General features: G+C 42.4%; 1 protein-coding gene across 2 annotated transcripts; it reads left to right on the top strand.

Moving 5' to 3' along the window:
* The first annotated feature begins 587 nt into the window (after positions 1-587).
* DOLPP1 (dolichyldiphosphatase 1) lies at positions 588-18,931 on the top strand. Of its 2 annotated transcripts, none has more exons than XM_074210979.1 (8): positions 588-738; positions 4,005-4,105; positions 4,724-4,808; positions 4,952-5,051; positions 5,546-5,644; positions 6,280-6,408; positions 7,297-7,386; positions 15,403-18,931. In XM_074210979.1, exons 1-8 carry the CDS (start codon positions 663-665, stop codon positions 15,431-15,433), a joined length of 711 nt encoding a protein of 236 aa, XP_074067080.1. In that variant the 5' UTR covers positions 588-662; the 3' UTR covers positions 15,434-18,931. The 2 variants fall into 2 exon arrangements, with proteins under 2 accessions (XP_074067080.1, XP_074067079.1); XM_074210978.1 differs by lacking the exon at positions 15,403-18,931 and adding an exon at positions 8,723-15,379 and having other exon boundaries at positions 593-738.
* The last annotated feature ends 2,949 nt before the right edge of the window (positions 18,932-21,880 follow it).

Genomic DNA, 21,880 nt, shown 5'->3' with positions numbered 1-21,880 from the left:
TAAAATGAATAATTAATATTTAAAAAAATAACATAGTTTATTTCCTTCTAGTTGACTTTTATTCTTCTAAAGAGACTGATTTGGATACTTCCAGGTTCAGAGTGGTTTCTGTTTCCTCGGGTATCAAGTTTGCTTACTTGTGAGCTATGGGCGCCCCAGCTGTATCCTCCGCCGAGCTCTGCCGAGGAGCCGGGGGTCCCACGAACCCAGAGACAGAACCAGCTGGGGATCCCCAACTATTGTAGAGCACGAATAAGGTTAGCGCCAGGACCCCAAACTAAAGCTCCCACCAAAGTCCAACACGCCCCCCAAGCTAAAGACTGATTGGTGCATTCTGGCCTCCCCTTTAGCGCCAGTCTTTCTTTTTGATTGGTCAGGCTGCACCAGTTTGTGGGCTGTAACCTTACCCTATTCTGATTGGTCAATTCCGTACCTGTGCTCGCAACGGATTGAACCCCGGTGGAGGAAGCTCAAAGGTTCCATGAGCCCCACTCTCTGATTGGTTGTTCTGGCTAGGCCGATGGCCTGCGCGCTGATGGGCTGCGCCACTACCTGTACCGGTCGACGATTGGGTATACAGAGCCTTCCAAACGGGATAGGTCAGGAACATCTCTCCTCTTTTTCCTGATTGGCTAGTCGGCAAAGCCCGGTCTCCGGGTAAGATGGCAGCGGACGGACAGTGCTCGCTCCCCGCTTCATGGCGGCCGGTGACCCTCACCCACGTCGAATATCCCGCAGGTAAAACTCAGCCTCACGCCCTCTAAGGAGAGCCCCTCTGTGTTTCGCGCTCTCCGCCCGGCCTCTCCCTCCCCGGGTGGGCCAGAGGAGAGGGCAGCCGGGGACTGGGGTGGTTGCTGTCAAATAGTGAGCCATTGAAGGCTCCCTTGGCAGAGTATACGGCGCAGGCGCAGTGAGATGGCGATGAGCGGTGCTAAATTGTGAGCCGCTGTCCCTCTCACTCTGCGCCTGCGCGCCTAGCTACCTGGGCTCAGTGGCACGGACCCGTGAAGTGGGCTGGCGAGGCGCGGAGCCGCGGGTGCTTGGAGTGGTTTGGGTCTCCAGCCCCCCTCCGCCCGCGCCTGGCCCCTGCGGGCCAGAGCGGCAGGCGCGCGGCGGGGTGTTGCCCCCGGACTCGGCAGCGCCGGGTGCGCGAGCGCCTGGAGCTGCCTGCCAGCCTCCTTGCTCCTCTAGGCGCCGCCCGGCGGCTTTGTGGCCCTCAGGGAGCCGCCTCCCAGCACAGTCCGAGACCCTTCCTTCCGGGGCCAGCCCTGCCCCTGCCCCTCACCCTCCTGCTGCGGGCCGGGAGTCCTGGGACCCCCGTGTGCGTCTCCAAAGCCTGGACTGAGCCTAGACTGGGGCAAGGACGGGTGTGCGGGAATGGGTTCCAGCTCGGCTGTTTTTGGTGTGATTTATGTAAAAGCGGGGAAAGGATGCTGACCTGGAAGGCTCGGCTCTGCCCCTTGGCTGCATATCCCTCCCAAGTCTGACCAAAATGCAGAACTCACAGTTTTACTTTTTTATAAGTTTGCAAAGTGCTTTTCTGCTCACCATGCTGTGAGATTCGCTAACCCAGGCTGCACCAAAAGTCTCCGTGTAGTTTTAAGCCACGATGGCTATGTGTTCCTCCCATCTTACAGATGAAGTGAGCTGCCCTACATCTCACAGCTATTCTGGAGCAGTACCTGCTACAGTGTTGCTTTTGAAACAGCCAAAGGCTATGTCCATTCTGAGGATGAAATGATAGCAATTATGGGAAAGAGTTCCTTCGGCTTAACTTGGGGTCTACAGGACCACATCACATAACCAAGCACCATCCTCATGCAGAAAGGGCACCACTAATTGATTCTGACATCGGTGATGCTCATATCGTCTTCCCACTAATTCAAGACCTAGTCTGGAGGGAAATGTATATCAGACTAGTCTCACTCTCCATCTCCCTGAGCAGCGTCGTGAGAGAAATTTCTGTCCCTGGCTCACACAACCCCAGGGGTGAAGGCATGCAAATTTTCCTAAACTTCTTGCATAGCCTGCAACATTGGGCAACATTGACTACCGGCACAAATTCACAATTTGAGAAAACCCCAACAGTGATTTCTTGCTGAAGTCAGTGAGAAGACCCCTACCTTTCTTGCCTCCTGTTTGCTTTATGGAGAATACATAATATTGATGGACAGATTCTGCTCCTTCAAATAGCTGTGCTTTGGGGCTCTGGAAGAGAAGGGGAAATCAGCAAAGGAACATCTTCCATTATATGCCATCATTGTAAGTTCATTTTCCCATTTCCCCATTGCTGCTGCTAACTCCCCCACCACCACCACCAAAAAAAGCGAACTCATTTAGACCCTTTGTAGATAGCGGAAGTGGGTCCTAGACTCAGTTGTGACCCTTAGAGAGATGATTGAAGGCATCAGAGATCTCGATCGGGAGCCTTGGATGTACAATTGTGCTCACCCTTTCCAAGAATGCAAACTTGAGGGATACAACCTTGCTGGGCTTCGCTTAATAACTTGTCTTAGAATCATCTAGCTTGGGTTTAGAGTCATTTCTGACATTAGGTGATTGAACCTCAGGAAGATTCTACATCTGTAAAATGAGAATTTTCAATGAGAAATCTGTAAAATGAAATTCAAATTCAGTGAACATTTCAGTGCCTGCTATGTGCCAGGACATAAAAGATGAAAATGAAACAATCCCTGCCCTCTAGGAACTTTCCTTCTATGGGATATTATTACCTGTGTATAGATGAGTTTAATGTAAGGTAGGGAATGCTGGGAACCAAGATATCTGAACAAATGCTCTCAGAAACTTTGAGATAGGAAAGAAGGTGAAAGTTCTTTAAACTCTATGAACTTTTTATTGCCATAGAATTTACATTGTTAAAACTGTGAGGAACCTTAGAGACTATGTAATTTAGCCCTTTGTTTTACAAATGAAGAAACAGAGAAAGAATATGACTTGGCCAGTTCTCACATTTAATTACAACATTAGACCTGAACTCATTTCTTAGTCCAGTTCCTTGCTTATGATTCTGCTGAAGCAAATTTGGAATGAATTCAGCTTGGCATATACTTCCCTCTCAGCCTGGATTCCTTGAGTCATTCATTGGGAGACCCAGGGTTATTTGGACCTCAAGGTGTTTGTCTTTCCCCCCTTCTCTACCTGGGACTGGAGCTTGGCTTGATGTTCTCTAGATTGTTGTGCAGATTGGCTTAAGCTCAGTCAGGTTTCTTTGGGATCATTTCCCAGTTTAGAATGCTTTCATTATGGATCTGGCCTTTGACTGGGCTGTTTTCTAGGAAATGTACTAGGTATTAGCCTTAGGGAAAGTTTTGAGAGGGGTAAAGTGCTGTCTGACATAGTCTGGATCAAGTAAAACTGGAGGTTAATTGCAACTCCCCATCAATATAACCTCTCCCCTTTTTCCCTTCCTTTTGGCCCACTCAGAGTTTTGCTTAAGCCTAGGGTAAGAATCAGGATCTTGGGTTGGTCCTGGAGCTTATTCCTGAAAGGAGAGAATGCTCCAAAATCATAAGATCCTATGCCTGGGAGGGCTGTATTGGGTGGTGAGAATCAACCACGCTGAAGGGTTGGGGTGGGGGGAGTAAGGTATATGTCTCAGTCTGAATTTCCATACCAAGTACATGGACTGGGTTGAGTCACTTTGCCTGTATTCCTCTCTCTGGTTACTACAGGGAAAGACCCCAAGCTTCCTCTCTTCCTTTCCAAGGCTTTCCTCCATGCTGGGGCAGAGCCAAGGAGATTTAGCTTTCATTGGAGGTGTTTCCTCCCATTGCTAAGGCTGACTAGGTGGAGCTTCTGTTGGTGATTCCTACTCCCTTTTCATGGTGTGGAGCTGGCTGTCACTAAGAGAGTTCCTGCCGACTTGGAAGTTTCTCTTGAACTCTCTGAGCCTTTGGATTAGCTTTCTGTTGGGTACCTGGGCTTCTCTCAGACATATGCGTTTTGACCAGTTCTTCCATTTCCTTGCTTCTTACTTTTCCCAGGCGATCTTTCAGGCCACCTCCTTGCCTACCTGAGCCTCAGCCCCATCTTCGTTATCGTTGGCTTTGTGACACTCATCATATTCAAGCGAGAGCTTCACACTGTGAGTCTGCATTGCCTCCCTTCATACCACCCTGCAGTCCTTTCCACTGTGACCATGTCCCTGTACGTTCCCTCTGTTCAGCAATGAGAGGGACCTTCACCTCTGCAAGACTTGCAGGAGATGGTGGGGAAATGTTTCCCACCAGGAAGTAGTCTCTTTTCAGAATTGTTCACAGTGTCTTAAGGCAAGCCAAAGTAGTTCCCAAAGACAGAATTCCTGCTGTAGGTGACCCTAGGATATAGAATTGGAAGGCACCTCAGAGATCATCTAATGCAAATGTCTAATTTACAGAGGAGATCTGGAAGTCAGAAGACATGATGTTTCTTGTCCAAGGACACATAGGTAGTAGTACAGCAGGATTTGAACCCAAGCCTTCTGACCCCACATCCAGTGCTCTTTCCCAGAGCACCATGCTAGCCCTGTGTTGGTTGCACCAGGGTTAGCACCCCCATCCCATCCCCACAAACTTGGTTCATGCATTGGCATTTCTGAGTTTCCAGATGACTTCAGATTAGTGCTATCATCTAGGAATAGTAGCTGGGATCAGCCTTTGGGGGAAGTGGGGAGATTTGCTGATAACTTCCAAAGGCAGTATTGATCCCATTCCTTCTTTTACAGATTTCTTTCCTGGGGGGTCTGGTACTCAATGAGGGGGTCAACTGGCTAATAAAGAACATCATCCGGGAGCCCCGGCCCTGTGGAGGTATGATGGGACCTATGGAGGGGTGCAGTGGGAGAGCCGAAGCTGGATGAAGACATCTCCTGGCCTGGGGGCACTGGATATCCAGGGGGAGAACCGCTGTGTATCCCGACACTGCCTGATGGACGTTGTCTGCTTGTTCTTAGATACCCACTCCATGGTGAATACCAAATATGGGATGCCTTCCAGCCATTCCCAATTTATGTGGTTCTTCTCAGTCTACTCCTTCCTTTTTCTTTATTTAAGGTAAAGTACCTTCCTGGGGAGGAAGGGGAGGGCCTATTGAGTTATGGGCATCTCAGACTTAGTAGACATCTTTTTCCTGTGGCCTCATCTGCTCTAGACCTCCCACTGACCCTGGCTTTGTCTAAGGATTAGCACCTCCTGTACCCGTCTCCCAAAATGATCAATGACATTCCCATCCATTTGGGTCCTTGCCTTGTCCCTGGGTCGCTTGGTTGGAATATCCACAATTGAAAAGCAAGATAGAGAAATAGATCTATGGAAAGTGACTTAGGTAGACCAGTAAGAGATGCTGAAGGAAAACCAAACAAATGTGGTGTTCTAGAAGTCACATTTTTGGAAGATTTTGATGGTCATTGGGGTCAAAGGCTACAGAGAGGTCATAGATGGTAAGGACTGAGCAGTGGAAGCTGTTCATTTCAGCATTGAAGAATGGAAAGACAAAAATTGCTTTACCTGTCCCCTGACTGGCCCCTATTTCTTCCCTCTTTCTTTAGAATGCATCAAACAAACAACGCCAGATTCTTGGACTTGTTATGGAGACATGTGCTTTCTCTGGGCCTTGTGACAGTAGCCTTTCTTGTCTCATATAGTAGGTATGCAGCAGTATTTGCCCTTTCTTCTTGTTCATCCATCTTCCTGCTCCCCTTTGTTCACAGCTCCCTCTGCAGCCAGTTTGACTTTTCCTCCCCTCTGGGCCTCTCCAGTGTCCCTGAGGTCCTTTACTTAACCCTAAGCTTGACTCCTTCCCTTTTTGACTCCTTTTTTGAGCATGCGCTAGACCTCCTTCCCTAGCCACTGAGGAGAACTTGGCTATAGAGGCCACCAAATTCATCAGAGTGAAGGACAGAATAATCCACTGAGCAGGAGTGTGTGGTGAGGCTGTTTCCTAGGATTCTGTTTAACACTGAGGAGGGAGGCCTAACAACAGTTTCTAATAGTTTACTACTCCTGTTCTCTGCTCAGTTCACCACATTTTGGTTAGATCCAAGAAACTCCCTTCTGTGTTGAACTTTACCCTGCTGTCCTTGACATCCCTTTATGGGTTTGGATCCTGGGCTTGAACCCCCGAACCTGTGGGAAGTGTGGGTCTCATCTCAGGTGCCAGGCCCTTGACTCTCTTTTGTTCTAACCTCAGTTTGGACCTGGCATCCTGGGTTGCCCAGAACTGTCTGTCTGATTTATGCCTATCTTTCTCTCATTGGTTCTTCCCTATCACTTCCTGCTGAAGAGTGTATTTGTTGTACCACACTTGGAGCCAGGTTCTCTATGGAGGGGTTGCAGGAAGCATCATGGCTATCGCGTGGTTTGCCTTCACCCAGGAGATCCTCACTCCGCTTTTCCCCAGGATAGCAGCCTGGTAATTCCCTCCCATCACCCTTTTCCCCCATACTTCCTCTCTCCCTGGGGAGTGCAGGGACCCTTTCCTCCCTGCCCCCTTATTATTCTTCACTTGGATCCTTTGGGAACTCTTCTTCTAGGGAACTCTTATAGGGAAGATTTGTGTTTTTGGTTCTTCCTTCCACTCCCGTCTTCAGGCTCAGGGGTTTACTACTTGATCCTTGGGCATTTCCTTGGACCTCTGAGTTCAAGGGCAGCATCTTCTCCTGGTGTAGGCACAGTTCATAATCCTTAGTTCCCAGTGTTGCATGTACCAGGCTCAGTGCCCAGTTCTATATGGGAACAAGTTCAGTGGAACTTTGACTTGAGTCATTGTGGCAGACCAGTGCTTTCTCTCTCTCTCTCTCTCTCTCTCTCTCTCTCTCACACACACACACACACACACACACACACACATACTCTTTTTTTTTTTTTTGCAAGGCAATGGGATTAAGTGACTTGCCAGGGTCACACAGCTAAGCAAGAATTAAGTGTGTCTAAGGCTGAATTTTAACTCAGGTCCTCCTGACTTCAGGCCTGGGGCTCTAGCTGTGCCATCTAGCTGCCCCTAGTGCGCTTTCATGTGGCACCTCCCATGCCTTTTGTAGCATGAACTGGCTAATATTTGACACAGTCTTTCCTCATCAGGCCTTGGATTCCCACCCTGACCCAAGGCATTTGAGCTCTTTTCTCAGGACTTGGTAGCTAGAACTACATTTTTTTGCCCTTTTGAAAGTGGGAAGCAGAAGGGAAGGTGGTGGAAGGAGTAGGTGTAGCCTGAGTCCTTTAAAGACCTTAGAGTTTGGGAATTTTCCAGGATGGAATTGTAGAAGATGAGCACCCTGAATGTGCTGCTCTTTTTCCCTAGGCCCATATCTGAGTTCTTCTTAATTCGAGATACAAGCCTCATCCCCAATGTCCTGTGGTTTGAGTATACAGTCACCAGAGCAGAGGCCAGGTGAGTAAGATAGGAAACCCACCTAGACTTCCACAACTAACCTTGAGTGACCAAGGGTTCTACCCAGGGTTTGGGATTTAGGGGCAATTTCTCCCAATTGAGGTCAAGTTGGAAAATCTTGCATTATTTTTTTTAATTAGACTTGAATTTTATTGTTATAGACAATATTCAGTGAGGAAACTCCCTCTTACCAATATAGGTTGGTTCTTGCTTTATATTTCTACTCTTAGTGAAGTGTCTGGGCCAGTGAGAAATTTAGTGCTTTACCCAGAGGTCAGTTAGCTTGTATGTGTCAGAAACTGCCTTCTTGTCTGCTAGATCAGCTCTCTAGTCACATTCCTTTCTATTTCTAGCCTATTTTAAACCTAATTTTTAAGATTTCAGAAAGAACAGAAGTCTGAAGACCTAGAAATACACAGGTCATAGAATATTAGATCTGAAAAGGCCCTGGTTCTTGAATTCTCTGACAGAGAGGCCAGGAGCCTTGGGCTTTCAAACAAAGGGTGTCAAAAAAAAGGGAGAACAGAACCCAGGAACCCAGGGGAGCATGTGCTCTTGGAGGCTGGGGGAGGGGCAGGGCACCTAAAGTTGAGTAGGATGATTGGAAAGACAGAGGACAACACTCCTATTTTTCTAGTACTTTAAAAATTGATGGAAGATCTTTTTTTTTAACCACAACCCTTTGAAGTACATAGGTTGGCTTTATGGTTTTTCAATCTAGGAGGTTAATAATCCCCAAGCAAGGGAGCCACCAGAAGGGTTGAAAAGAAAACCATGGTGGGTGGCTCTGGAAATGTGCATCCTGGCTGAATTATAATTACAAGCTGAATAGATAAAGGCCCACATCTGTTAGGAAAGGGGATTTGAGAGCTTTGGGGCAAAGCAATCCCATTAATTGCATAAAAGATACAGCTGGTCAGAGGCAGAGAGAGGGATTATGATATAGTGAAGATAGTATTAAACTGGGATTGAAGATGCCTGGGCCCAAGTTCACCTCTTTTTGGCTATGTGACCTTAAGCAAATAACTTCCTCCCCCCTCTGAGTTTGAATTTCCTCCTTTATAAAGCAGGAGTAGTTCTTGGCGGATCTGCCTGTTTGCCTCATGGTGCTGTCATGAAGAGCAAATGAGACAATGGGCATGAACCATTTCTTTCTAAACTGAGAAGTGCTATACACACACACACATAGGGGAGTGTTAAAAATAATTGGGGAGAGAGCAGAGAAAGACAATTTTGGAGGAGAGGGAAGTGAGGTACTTGCCCTTTGCAGAGGAAGACCTCATTTTTTGTTTCTTTTTACCATTCTCCGGTCCAACTGTTCAATGCCACCTTGCAGAAACAGACAGCGAAAGCTGGGTACAAAGCTACAGTGAGCGTGCTTGGGCGTGGCTGGGCCAGCCCCACAGATCTGACTGGTAGGATGCCGCCACGGAGACCTCGACAGACCCAAGTCACCACGTGGAGCCTTTTTCTTTCTTTCTTTCTTCTTTTAAAAAAAAAAATCAACAAGACGGACCAAAGGCCAGACTGGGGCCTTCAGTGGGAGTCCAGAGGCCTGGGTGTTGGCTTGGGCAGCTTGCTAGGCATCCCCACTGCCTATGGGACCAGGATGCAAATGGACCTTGCCCATACCACTACTGCACACTGAGAGACAGACTGTACCATAACATCCAAGGCAAAGGAAGGGATTAAGGATAGGATGATAGGGGAGAAAGAAGAAAATTTTCATCTGAGAGCTTGAGACAGGGTGGGTGGGGGAAAAAATCTAATAGCCAAGTATTTGTATGGAGCTTAAGTGGTATGAAATATACATGCTATTTATTTTTTTCTAAGATTAATTTGATTTTTTGAAGTGGGAGCTAGCTATGTCCTTTCTGAAGATTGAGTAGGATTGTTATCCCAGTGCAAGGAGAGACTAATTCCAAACCATTGGGCAATATTAATTCTATCCAACTGCAATTGGTATGGAAGTAACAAAACTTGGTGGACATTTTGCTTTGAACATCAGAAAGCAACCTACCTCTCCTCTTGATGTGGATGTGAATCATGGGGGCTTAGGGCAGAGAACTTGGGAAAGTCAAGCCCTTTCTTTGATTCCTATCTGCTCTCTGCTGATAATAGCCTAGTATGGTGGACGCTGTTTCTGAATATTATTTCCTGTATGTTACACAGCAATTTCCATATCTGGGAGAGTGAGAGCTCAAAGAAACAGTGCTTCTTCATTGGTCTGGTGAAGACATTTCTTTACAACAGTAATCTCATTCAAGGGCCTTCTCTGATCCCTATCCATGCAATGGGTTGTACCTTCTATAATGAAAGAACTTTTTTTTTTTTAAATGCTATTTACATTGTAGATGGGGAAACCTGAGCTGTTTTACAGATTTCTTTTTGTCTTGCCATCAGGTAGCAATTGCTCTTCAATTCCTTTCATCCCTTCCCACTTCCAGTATCCCAACCACTTCAGAACTTCCCTACCCACCCACCCATTCCAAAATAAAAGGAAGGAACCAAGAGTTGAGCCAGGTGTCTGTCTGACACCACCCTTCTTTCCCTGCTGGGCTCAGCACACTTATCTTTCCTCAAGACTTGGCTCCAAAGGAGCCAGGTCTGTTTTTCTCAGGCTGGTACTACAGACTGGAAATATGCTAGCTGGCAATGTATTTGGTCAGACCAGTCTCATTCTGAACAAAAGACCTTGGATGTCTTGAGGAAGTCATCATCTAAGGGTTATTTTACTTGTATTTGGGTCTGTTGTTTTAAAATTGCTTTTAAATGAATCATTGAGGAGAAGATTTATCTAAAGCCCAGGGAATATTTAGAATTGAACTGGATGGTTTGGGACCTGTTCATATCATCAAAGAAAAAAAAAATTGGTTTCCTGAGCTGCTACTGCTGCTGTTGAAGCACACCTTGGTGGTGCTTTTCTTTTCTTTTGCAATGACAGTATCCACAAACCATTCCAGATATCAGGAAAATGGGCTTATTTCCAGAGAAGTTAGGTCAGCTCCCACATTCCTTTTCCCTTCCCATTTTACTTTTTGGCCAGAGTTAAACCAGATGTCAGATGGTTTGGATTAAGAAAAAAAATTGTTTACTATTGTTTTAAAATAAAATACGGAAAATGACCTCAGTGTGTGATCTCCAAGGTGGCTGAGTAGTGGGACTGTGGGACTGTTCATTTTACAATGTTACCCATTGAGGATGAAGAGATTTGGGAACAAGCTACCAGGCAGATTAGTTCAGGGAACTTCTCTCTTACTAAGAGGGAGACTCCTCTGGCAGTAGGAGCTCTTTGATACTTCTGTAATTTTAGGCCTGGTCTTTGCCCTGTCAGTGCCCTAGTGTTTTCATACATAAAATAAGGGGGTTGCCCACTAATCTACCTGATTTAATTTCAATGTCCTCTTATCCATCCTCACATGAAGACCTGGATAAAGCCCTCTGCCTGGAGCCAATGAGTATGGGGAGGACACTGAAGAGATATTTAGGACAGGAAGCTGGCACTACCTCCCTCTAATAAAACCACCACATGCTGAGTCATTGCACCTCTGTTAGTGTTGCTGTTTATTGTTCTTCCTACTTGGAAGAGTCTTGAGAAGTTGTCTGGATGGGCAGAGCTGTGTCTCCAGGGACAGCTGCCTCTCTAGCCCAGATGTGCTATTGTCAGCTCTTCCTATATTAGCGTAATTTGAGAGATAAGTATGGTCCAACATACTTGGAGGTAAAAAAAAGGCATAGAGAATTAAATTGAATTAAAGGAAGGGCATTATTATTATTTCCCTAGAAGTACTGAAAGTCATTGTTCCACTTCTCTGCTAGGAGAGTCGGCTTAAAAACTAAATAAATGTAAAGCAATAATGAGAACTGACATAAAGCGACTCAGTTTACACAACACCTTAAATCAGAGTCCTATTTTGAGTCAGGGCAAAGTGATATTATTTTTGCAGATCAGAAAACAGTGTCAGAGAGGGGGAATGACATGCTCAATTGTGAAGCACACACTCTTAAGAAGCTGGGTCTTTCAGGCACCAGATCCAATTCTCTGGCTGTTCTGCCAAAGTATCCTGCCTATCGATCATAAGATCTCTACCTTTAGGTATAGGTGGAGTTTCTGACAACCCAGCCTTCTGAAATGCAACTAGGTAGGTTTTTGTTTCAACACAGTGAAGATAATAAGTGTTTGTGTATGTGTGTGTGTGTGTGTTTGTATGAGCATATGGGCGTGTGGATGTGATGTTCTTGGTGCCCGGAACTCCTAGATCTGAAAACTTTATCAATGAAGGTTGGCAGCTTCTCTGCATCTTGTAATAGCCCTAAGGTGTAGAAAGTCAAGAGACTTGCCCAGAATGAATGCCAGTGTCAGAAGCCAGATTCTTTCAGATTCTTTCCGTATTTGCAGACACACATATGTATATATTTTTACCATTCTAAGACTCCTGTTTGAGGATTATATATTTAAGAGAGAAAAGAAAAATCTTCTACAGATCAGATGCCATGAGCTCTGAGAAGAAGATAGGCATGTTATCAATGGCAATGGCATGAAAATAACTTGGGAGCATATCAGAGAGGAAAAATTGCTTCCCCAAATTAGTGAGAACCACATTCACAGGTTTTTTCAGACAATCTAGCAAATCAAACATTAAGCAGTTAAAATAAACCAAGAACTCTGCTAAATGCTGGTATATAAAAAGAGGCAAAAAAAAAAACTCTTAAGGAGTTTCTAATTTAATAGGGATTGTTGTTTGTCCTTTCTTCTCAAAGAGGACCATGATAACAGGTTGTGATGCCACAACAGAAACATGAATTAGATTTGAGTGAGGGGAAGGTATGCAAAGTCACCAGCCTAACTTTCTCCTTTGGAGCCATCTGGGTTCAATGGCCAGATATGGATTGGAGATTAGTCCTCCATCTATTGGGGGAGACAACAAGCAAACAACCGTGAACAAAGCAAGCTATTTGTCATTCAGTCATTTTCAGTCTTCATGACTCCATTTGAGATTTTCTTTGTAAAGATATTAGAGTAGTTTGTCATTTCCTTCTCTAGTTCATTTTACAGATGAGGAAACTGAGGTACAAAGGGCTAAGTGACTTATCTAAGGTCACACAATAAATGTCTAAGACCAAATTTGAACTCAGATAGGTCTTCCTGACTCCAGACCCAACACTCTCCATTGTGCCACTTAGCTCCCCAAATAAACTATAAACAAGTTAAATAGGAAATAATTAGCAAAAGGAAGGCACTAGAATTAAGAGGGATCACAGAAGTCTTCCCCTAAAAGATGGAATTTTAATCGAGACTTAAAGGAAGCTATAGAGGAGAGAGAACTTTCAAGCATGGGAATTCCGTCAGAGAAAGTGTCCAGAGCAAAAAGATGGAATGTTTTGGTTCATGAAATAGCCAGTATTCCTGGATCAAAGAGTCTAGGTTAGGGAATAAGGTGAAAGAAGACTGGAAAGGAAGGAGAGTACTAGGTTATGAAAGGCATTAAATGACAAACAGCATTTTGTGTTTGATCCTGGAGGCAATAAGGAGCCATTGGAATTTTCTGTGGGGAGAGGGTGTAATTTGGAAAATTACTGGAATGACTGAATCAAAGACAGACCAGAGAGAGAGAGAGACTTGAGGTAGACATATCCATCAGTAGGCTAATGCAGTAACCTAGGTATGAGATGATGAGTTTCTGTACCATGTGATGAAGGCATCGTCAGAGGAGAAAAGGGGACTTATTCGAGAGGTGCTGTAAAGGTGAAATTCACAGGCTTCGGCCACATATTGGATATAACTGGGGGAGGGATCATAGGGAGAGGAGTGAGAGATAGTAAGGAGTCATTGCAAGGTTGCAAGCCTGAGGGAATTGGAGAATAGTTTTGCCTTCTATAGTAATAGAGAAAATAGTGAAGGGGGTAAGATGATGAGTTTAAGATGTTCACTGGTCATCCAGTTCAAGATTTCTGAAAGGCAATGGGAAATGCCAGATTGGATATGAGATTAGAGATCAATAGAGAGATTAGAGCAGGATAGGTAAATTTGAGAATTATCCCCATTAGAGATGGTCCTTAAATCCATGGGAGCTGATGGGATCACCAAGTGAAGTAGTATAGAAAGAGAAGGGAAGAGGGCCCAGGAATAGAACGTAGTGGGACACCTATAGTTATAGGGATTTGGATGAAGATCTAGCAAAAGAAACAGGAGTTGGCAGATAGGGAGCAAGAAAACCAGGAATGGTTTTCTGAAAATCTAGAGAGAAGAGAGTATCAAGGATGAGAAAATAGTCAGTAGTGTCAAAGGCTTGCAGAAAGGTCAAGGAGAATGAGGATTGAGCAAAGCCCATTGGGTCTGGCATCTATAAGATCATTAATAACTTTGGAGAGAGCAGTTTTGCTGGAATGATAAAGTCAGAAGCTGAATTGTAATGGATTAAGAGAGACTGAGAAGGGACAGCCAGGTGGTGCAGTGGATAGAGTACTGGCCCTGGGGTCAGGTGGACCTGAGTTTCAAATCCAACCTCAGACACTTAATAATTACCTAGCTGTGTGACCTTGGGCAAGTCAACCCCATTACCATAAATAAATTTTAAAAATTAAAAAAAAAGACTGAGAAGAGAGAAAGTGGAGACCACTATTGTCAGCAGTCTTTTCAAGGACTTTGATCATTAAGAGTAGAAGAGAAATAGGATGATAGTGGTGAAGGAAGAATCAAATGAGGATTTTTTTCCAAGATATTTTATTTTTCTAATTTTGTATTATGAAAGTTTTTCAACATTCATCCACATGCATATATGCATATTTTTAAGTTACATAATTTCCTTCCACCCTCCCTTCCCACCCCTCTCCCCTCAGCAGTGAAAAGTCTGGTGAATATACATACACATTTGTGTTTAATATGTTTACAGATTGTCATTTTCTATATGAGGAATTAGGATTAAGGGAAAAGAATGAAAACCATGAGATAGGAAAGAAATACGTAAGAAAAAAATTTTAAAAATTGCATGTAGTGTTCATTCATATTTTGTAGGGGGGTTTTGTTTGTTTTGTTTTTCTTCCTCTGGATGGGGATAACATTGTCTATAGCCAGAATCCTAGAATTGTCTCAGCTCTTTGAACTACCGAGAGGAGCTGCAGCCATCAAAATTGATCAACTCAGTGTTAATGTGTATGATGTTCTCTCGGTTCTGCTCCCTTCACTCAACATCAGTTCCTGTAATTCTTTCCATGCTTCTCTAGAATCTGACCATTCATGGTCTTGTTGAGCATTAGTACTCCATAGAATTCATATACCAGAACTTGTTCAGCCATTCCCCAATTGATGGGCATCCCTCAATTTCCAATTCTGTTCCACTGTAAAAAGAGCTGCTATGGATATTATAGAACATGTGGGACTTTTCCATTTTTTATGATTTCTTCTGGATATAAGCCTAGTATTAGTATTGCTGGGTCAAAGGGTATGAACAGTTTTATTGCTCTTTGGTCATAGCTCCATATTATTCTCCAGAATTGTTGAATCAGTTCATAACTCCACCAATAGTGCATTAATATCTCAATTATCCCACAACCTTTCCAATATTGTTTTCCCTTTTTTTTCATCTTAGCCAATCTGATAGCTGTGAGGTGGAACCTCATACTTGTTTTAATTTGCATCAAAAGTTCTGAAAGTAGGAGCTTCCCTCCTTGCTTTCTAATCAGATGGGAAAGGCAACAGAGGCAAGTTGACAAAGTGCCAAATATCAAAAACTGAGTCTATCAGCATGGTGATGAGATTTCCAAATTTTGAAGTCCCTGTCAATTCAGTCACAAGTCCTATAAATTTTGTCCTTATTTGTGTCCCGTCTTTTCCATTTCTACTATAACCCTAATTCATATACTTAGATAGCGGTACTAGACTCATTAGTCTTCCTAATTTTGGGGGGCTCTGTTTCATCCTGCAAAAGCAGCAAGACTGTCAGCCAACTGGTCAGCTAGCATTTGGTTGGCACCAAAGTGCCAGACAATGAACTAAGCATTGATGATTTGTTTTAGTTGTTTTTTAGTCGTGTCCAACTCTTCATGATCCCATTTGGAGTTTTCTTGGTAAAGCAACTGCAGTGGTTTGCCACTTACTTCTCCAGCTCATTTTTCAGAAGAGGAAACTAAGGCAAACAAGGATAAGTGACTTGCCAAGAGTCATACAGCTGGTAAGTAAGTGACTGAAGCTACATTTGAACTCAGGAAGATAAGTCTTTAGGCCAAGTGCTGAACCACCTACAAAGGTGCAAATAAACAACAAAAACTCTAATTTCTGCTCCCATGGAACTTGTAGTCTATCATCACCTCACTCCTTGTTTTAATACTCTCAGCAGTTCTCCACTCTGATGAGTTTTCAAGACTGTGTAATCTGGCCACATTTTAATACAGGAAAACTTTACCACCCACTACTCCTCAGCATATATACATACACCCCAATGTAGCCATACTGACCTCGCCTCCCCCCCAACACAAATCATGCTCATCCCCATCTTTCAACTTTAGATTTATATGTAATGTCCTGGCTCCTTTCCCCTTCTAACAAATTCATTTGTTCTTTCAAAGCTCAAGTTCTTACCTCTCAAGGGTTATTCATAATTAGTCCAACCCACACCAGTTCCTTCCTAAATCATTCATTGAGCAAATCATCTGTTTGGGTACTGTGGGAAGATTTACATGTGAACAAGATGGGTATCTTGTCTTCAAAGATTTTCTAATCTAGCAGGAAACAATAAGAAAAGTACAGTATAAGGCAGAAGAAACATGGACTGTGGAACTCAGAGGCTGGGTCACCAGAGTGGGACCACCATTCCCAAGTACTAGGGTAAACTTCTTTGGGTCTTCATTCTCTAAAATTAGAGTTCAGAAATCCATACCAGTAAGCTTCCTCTTAATTGTCAATTAGTAGACACAATTAATTCAAAGAAATGACATTTACTGAGATATAGTTAGAACACTCGTCACAAAACTTTCCCCCTAACTTGGGTCACAGATAAAGTATTGGTGAGATGACCTCAATACAACTTAGGAAGAGAACTATGCCAATGAGGGCCAGTATAGAAAGCAACTGTGGCCAAGGCAACTCACATGTCTAGTACTACAATTCTTTTTTTTTATTTTTTGCAAGGCAGTGGGGTTAAGTGTCTTGTCCAAGGTCACACAGATAGGTAATTATTAAATATCTGAGGTTTGACTTGAACTCAGGTCCTTCTGACTCTGGGGTGGTGCTCTACCTACTACACCACCTAGCTGCCCCTGGTACTACAATTCTCTCCTCATGGAGCTTATCTTCAGGGAATAATGAGAAGTGAAGAATTACTAAAATATAGGATGAATGGAGAGAATAATTGAAAACTAGAAAAGCCTAGAAAAGATAGGTTGGGGGGGCAGCTCTTAGAGGTGCCAGACTAAGAAATTTAGATTTTATTCTTTAGTATTAGAGAATGTGATCAAGATTCTATTTTCTGAACTCATAGTATTTCCTATCTATCTTGCACAGTTAACATTCATAGTCTTAGTATTGTTTGTTATTATCTTATGTGTTCTATTCTTATTTCCCCAAACCAGACTAAATTTATGGAAGACTGGAATTTTAAAATGTCAATGTGCATTTAGTGTAACAACAAAATAAAATTAAACATACATTTATAACTTCTGTAGTAGCAAGATTTTTCTTGGGCTGATCAATTTCATTTATACATCACCCTTCACCTTAGTATTTGACTTATTCCCACATGTAATCTTATCATTCTGAGCACTGTTGTAATCCAGGGGTACATTTGAATCCTTTCTTATTAGTGAATAAAATTACAATATTTTTTTTACTAATTAGTAGATTTAGTTCCCTGCCCCAGTTTATGAAATATCATTTGTTAAATGAACTTGGAGAAGCTCCTTTCCTAATCATCACTGATAATATCTTTCTCTGTATTGTCTTTTAATCTCATATGATTATTATTACAATTATCAAATTTGTAATTTATTAACAAATGAAATCAGTAATAAAAACAAAGATAGATATTTAATTACAACATGTTGGTCAGTGAAAAAGATTTTATCCAGAGAACCTCAAAAACAGTTGACTTCTTTTTACTTCAGGAAATACAATTTCACCATTGATCTCTCTCCAGATACCAATTAAAATCTCTCAAGATCCTCCTAATTCTTAAGAGTTAAATTCAAGGGGTGGCTAGGTGGCACAGTGGATAGAGCACCGGCCCTGGAGTCAGGAGTACTTGAGTTCAAATCTGGCCTCAGACACTTAATAATTACCTAGCTGTGTGGCCTTGGGCAAGTCACTTAACCCCATTACCTTGCAAAAACCTTAAAAAAAAAAAGAGTTAAATTCAAGAAATAAGTTACGTTAGTCCTTTTTTCCCCCCTTCTTTTTAGCCATCACAGGAAACAATCTTCCTAGAAAGTAACTAAAAATTCTTCATAGAATTCTTTTTATGACAGTTCTCACAAGAAATTTCTTCTCACCTTTTAAAAAAAATAATTTTTTTCAGTGAACACACACATTTATTTTCTCTCCTTCCCATCTGCCTTTCATTGAAAGAACAAAACCAAACCAGACTCATAATAAAATCCTTGTAACAAATATGCAAACTCAAGCAAAACCAATTGACATTTAGTTATAGTCAAAAAATTTAATTCTCAGTCTGTATCCTGAGCCCATCACCTCTGTGAGGAGATAAATTGCATCTTTTCACCTTTTTTTTCTCTTTGTCTTCTAGATCAAAGGTTAAGGAACACACTCTCCTGGACTCTCTAAGGAAAAGTACTTCATTGCCAGATAGTTAAAACAGTAACTACAAACTCCTAGTCCCAAATACCTTTTCTGCAATATTGCATTTGGCTTTTAAAAGATACCATAACAATATCTATAGTCTCTATGGGAGAGTTCATTGAAACAGGTGCTAACAATATTTTAAAATGAATTTCTATGGACAGTATGCCCAATTTAGTAAATCTCTTTATTCATGCATCTCATTATAAATATATAGTGTGAATACTGTTTCTTATGACTTTCTAAAGGCCTTACCAAATTTCTTTATATTCTTCCTGTTTATCAGCTATAATGGTATTTTAATATGGCAGATAGAGAGCTGGTCTGAAAACCAGAAGACCCAAGTTCAAGCTGCACCTCTGACATACCCTGGCTGTGTCACACCTAATCTTTCCCTGCATTCCGGATCAAAGATGTCAAAAACAAAGTCTATGGGCCACATGTGGCCCACAACCTGCCTAGATTAAATTGTAACTATTTAACAAAATAAGTAAAAAATAAATAAAACACAGATAACTACATTTTAAAACTAAATCAGTATGTAGTCCATAAGGCATCCTTACATATAGTTTGCTGACCCCCATTTGTATTTGAGCTTGACGGACAATTCTCTTAAGTTACTGAGAAGATGCCAACCAGAATTTCCAGGAAATTACAGATCCAGTCCCCATCTTAATAATATTGTAGTTTCCAATTACAACACTATGTTCCTTCAACCATTACCAACAGTTTGACATAATTTAATCTGTTTCTAATTCAATTATATAAGGGATGGCTAGGTGTAGTAGTGGATAAAGCACCGGCCCTGGAGTCAGGAGCACCTGGGTTCAAATCCGGTCTCAGACACTTAGTAATTACCTAGCTGTGTGGCCTTGGGCAAGCCACTTAACCCCATTTGCCTTGCAAAAACCTAAAAAAAAAAGACTTCTAATCCAATTATATATAATCATATTTTATGTATTTCTAACAAAATTTTTATGATGATATATTCTCAATAGTGAAATTGCTGGGTCTAAAGTTATAATTGTTTTTTGACTCTTATTAACTACTAGATTGCTCTCCATAAAGTTCTACCAATTTGCAGTTCTACTATTAATGTTTGAGTATATTTGTTTCTCTCCAACCCTGCTAACATTGTTTTGTCACTTTTAGTTATTTGAGGCAGAAAACTTTCATTATTTGTCTTCTATAGGCAGAAAACTGAGTACATGATAAATGCTGAATATCAACATTCCTTGATTCTGAATTTGAAATTCTTACATCTCAGACTAAATGATCACTTGAATGGAAAGTCTTTGTTGATAGGCACTCTGCCTGGTTTTCACTAGTCTCTGCCTTAATTTTTTTAAGGGACAGTGGTAGTTCACAGACTCATGGATTTAGACCTGGAAAGAACCTTAGGGTCATCTGATCCAACACTTTCATTTCATAGGTGAGGAAAGTGACTTGGCCAAAGCATCATAAAGAGAGAGCTGGAATTTGAACTCTTGACCTATTGATTGCAAATTCAACTTGGCACTACCTTATTGCCTGCCATGTTTGACCCTGCAAATGAGATTGGGGAAGTTCAAGGTTAAAGGTTTACAACTCTCAAAGGGCTTTGCTCTGGAATAATGAATAGGAATGAGTAAGGGCAGAATTATTTCTTTGGGGGGGGGGGATCAAGGCTATTGCTGCTCCCTAAACCAATTGGGATTACTTCTGTCATGACTACAATCCTGAACAATAAGTACTAGAAATCTTAATCTCTTGGTTTAGGGATGGTATTTTTTTTTAAATCTCTGCACATCATATTTTGTACTTTGGCAGAATTTCCTGCAAGCAACAGAATAGCACGAGAAGTAGAATGGCATAAAGATTTGAAGTAAAATTCAATTTTCTGATATGTTTGTGGAGTATATGGGGTTTTCCTCTTCTCTCTTCCCACATTTTGGTAATAGAGGAATGTTTTTTCTTACATAAAGAAAACCATAGACAATTAGAACCAAAAGGTACTTGAGACCTTTCATTCTTAAACCTTCAGTTTGCAAGTGGGGAAACCAAAGCCCCACTGATATGGGTCCAATAGTGTGACATTATTCTATCACAAAGGGCATAGAATTTGTTTTTTCTTTTTTTTTTGCAAGGCAGTGGGGTTAAGTGGCTTGCCCAAGGCCACACAGCTAGGTAATTATTAAGTGCCTGAGGCCACATTTGAACTCAGGTCCTCCTGATTCCAGGGTCGGTGCTCTATCCACTGTGTCACCTAGCTGCCCCAAGGGCATAGGATTTAGAAGCTACTTATTATCTAAGAGACCTTGGACATGTCATTTAATAGCTGTGTGTCTCAGTTTCCTCATCTGTAATATCACAATACTTGTTTTGCTATCTTCACAGGGTTGTTATGAGACTCAAATGATGCTTCCAAAAGCACTTTGTAATTGTCAAGTGCTTTATACATGCTTTAACTATACTCCAACATCAGAACATGTCAAGTGACCAGAATTTTTTTTAAGCCCCTTTCAAAAAACAATGTGATGCAATAATGACATTTTTGCATGTTTTGGTCACTGAATACATTAGTTCAGGTTTAAGTCTCTTTAGGGAAGTCTGGCCCAAGGTTCTCCCTACCTCCCAGGTTCTATGCTGAATCCTGATCCCATTGGCCCAGCTGTCAAATAACCTGTAGCAATGTGTAACAGCCTTAAGAGGGGTTCTTGAAGTCCAACTTGTTTGTTTTTTAGGTTTTTGCAAGGCAAAAGGAGTTAAGTGGCTTGCCCAAGGCCACACAGCTAGGTAATTGTGTCTGAGGTGGGATTTGAACCTAGGTACTACTGACTCCAGGGCCGGCGCTCTATCCACTGCACCACCTAGCCACCCCTCAACCCAACAACTTTGAAAAGCTACAGTAATGCATCTACTGTAGGGGTATTTCAGGCATTAAACAGGATAGTGGGAAAATGATTTTTTTAGACCTCAAATTGTTTCTTTGGTGGGTTTACTTTGGGGGGGGTGTCTGCTTCTCCCACTCTAAAGCTTGAGGAAGGTAGTGCATTTCCACCCTTTTTACCCAGTCCCCCTAAACCTTTTTTTTCTCAAGGCAATGGCGTTAAGTGGCTTGCCCAAGGCCACACAGTTAGGTAATTATTAAGTGTCTGAGACCGGATTTGAACCCAGGTACTCCTGACTCCCAATACCGGTGCTCTATCCACTGTGCCACCTAGCTGCCCCCTCAAAAACCTTTATCAACTCTTTAAATATAAGTTGAAAAGGCTGTACCACCTCTCAAAAGCTGCTGTGACCACCACATTATTAGTTGTTTATACACAAGAAATAACACTAAGGGCATTAAGTCTCAAAGGAGACACCCTCTCCCCATTAGTTGATCCTCCATGGACAACTTGTGTAAGGATTAGGACAAGAACCATACAGAATATCAAGAAACATGTAAACGGATTGCAATCTCTGGTAAAAAAAGGGAGTGACTGTCAAAATAATGGATCAATCTTAAGTGTAGGGATTTTTTTACTCCTTTCCTAGAGTGTCAGACAGAGTTGGTACACAATAGGTGCTCATTAATATTCAATGAATGATTTTCAGAGTGGCCCAAAGGAGAGATATGTGCCCAGTGTATTCTTCAGGGTAAGGCTAAAATAATAGCTAGCCATGGAGTTTGTCTTGAGCCCAGAAGCTTCCAAGTGTTTTATTCTTTTTGTATTTTTTTTG

Source organism: Macrotis lagotis, chromosome 1 (genome assembly GCF_037893015.1).
Source record: "Macrotis lagotis isolate mMagLag1 chromosome 1, bilby.v1.9.chrom.fasta, whole genome shotgun sequence".
NCBI classification, from domain to species: Eukaryota; Metazoa; Chordata; class Mammalia; order Peramelemorphia; family Peramelidae; genus Macrotis; species Macrotis lagotis.
The sequence above is the reverse complement of the archived record's forward strand: the minus strand, read 5'-3'. Positions and strand labels throughout refer to the sequence as shown.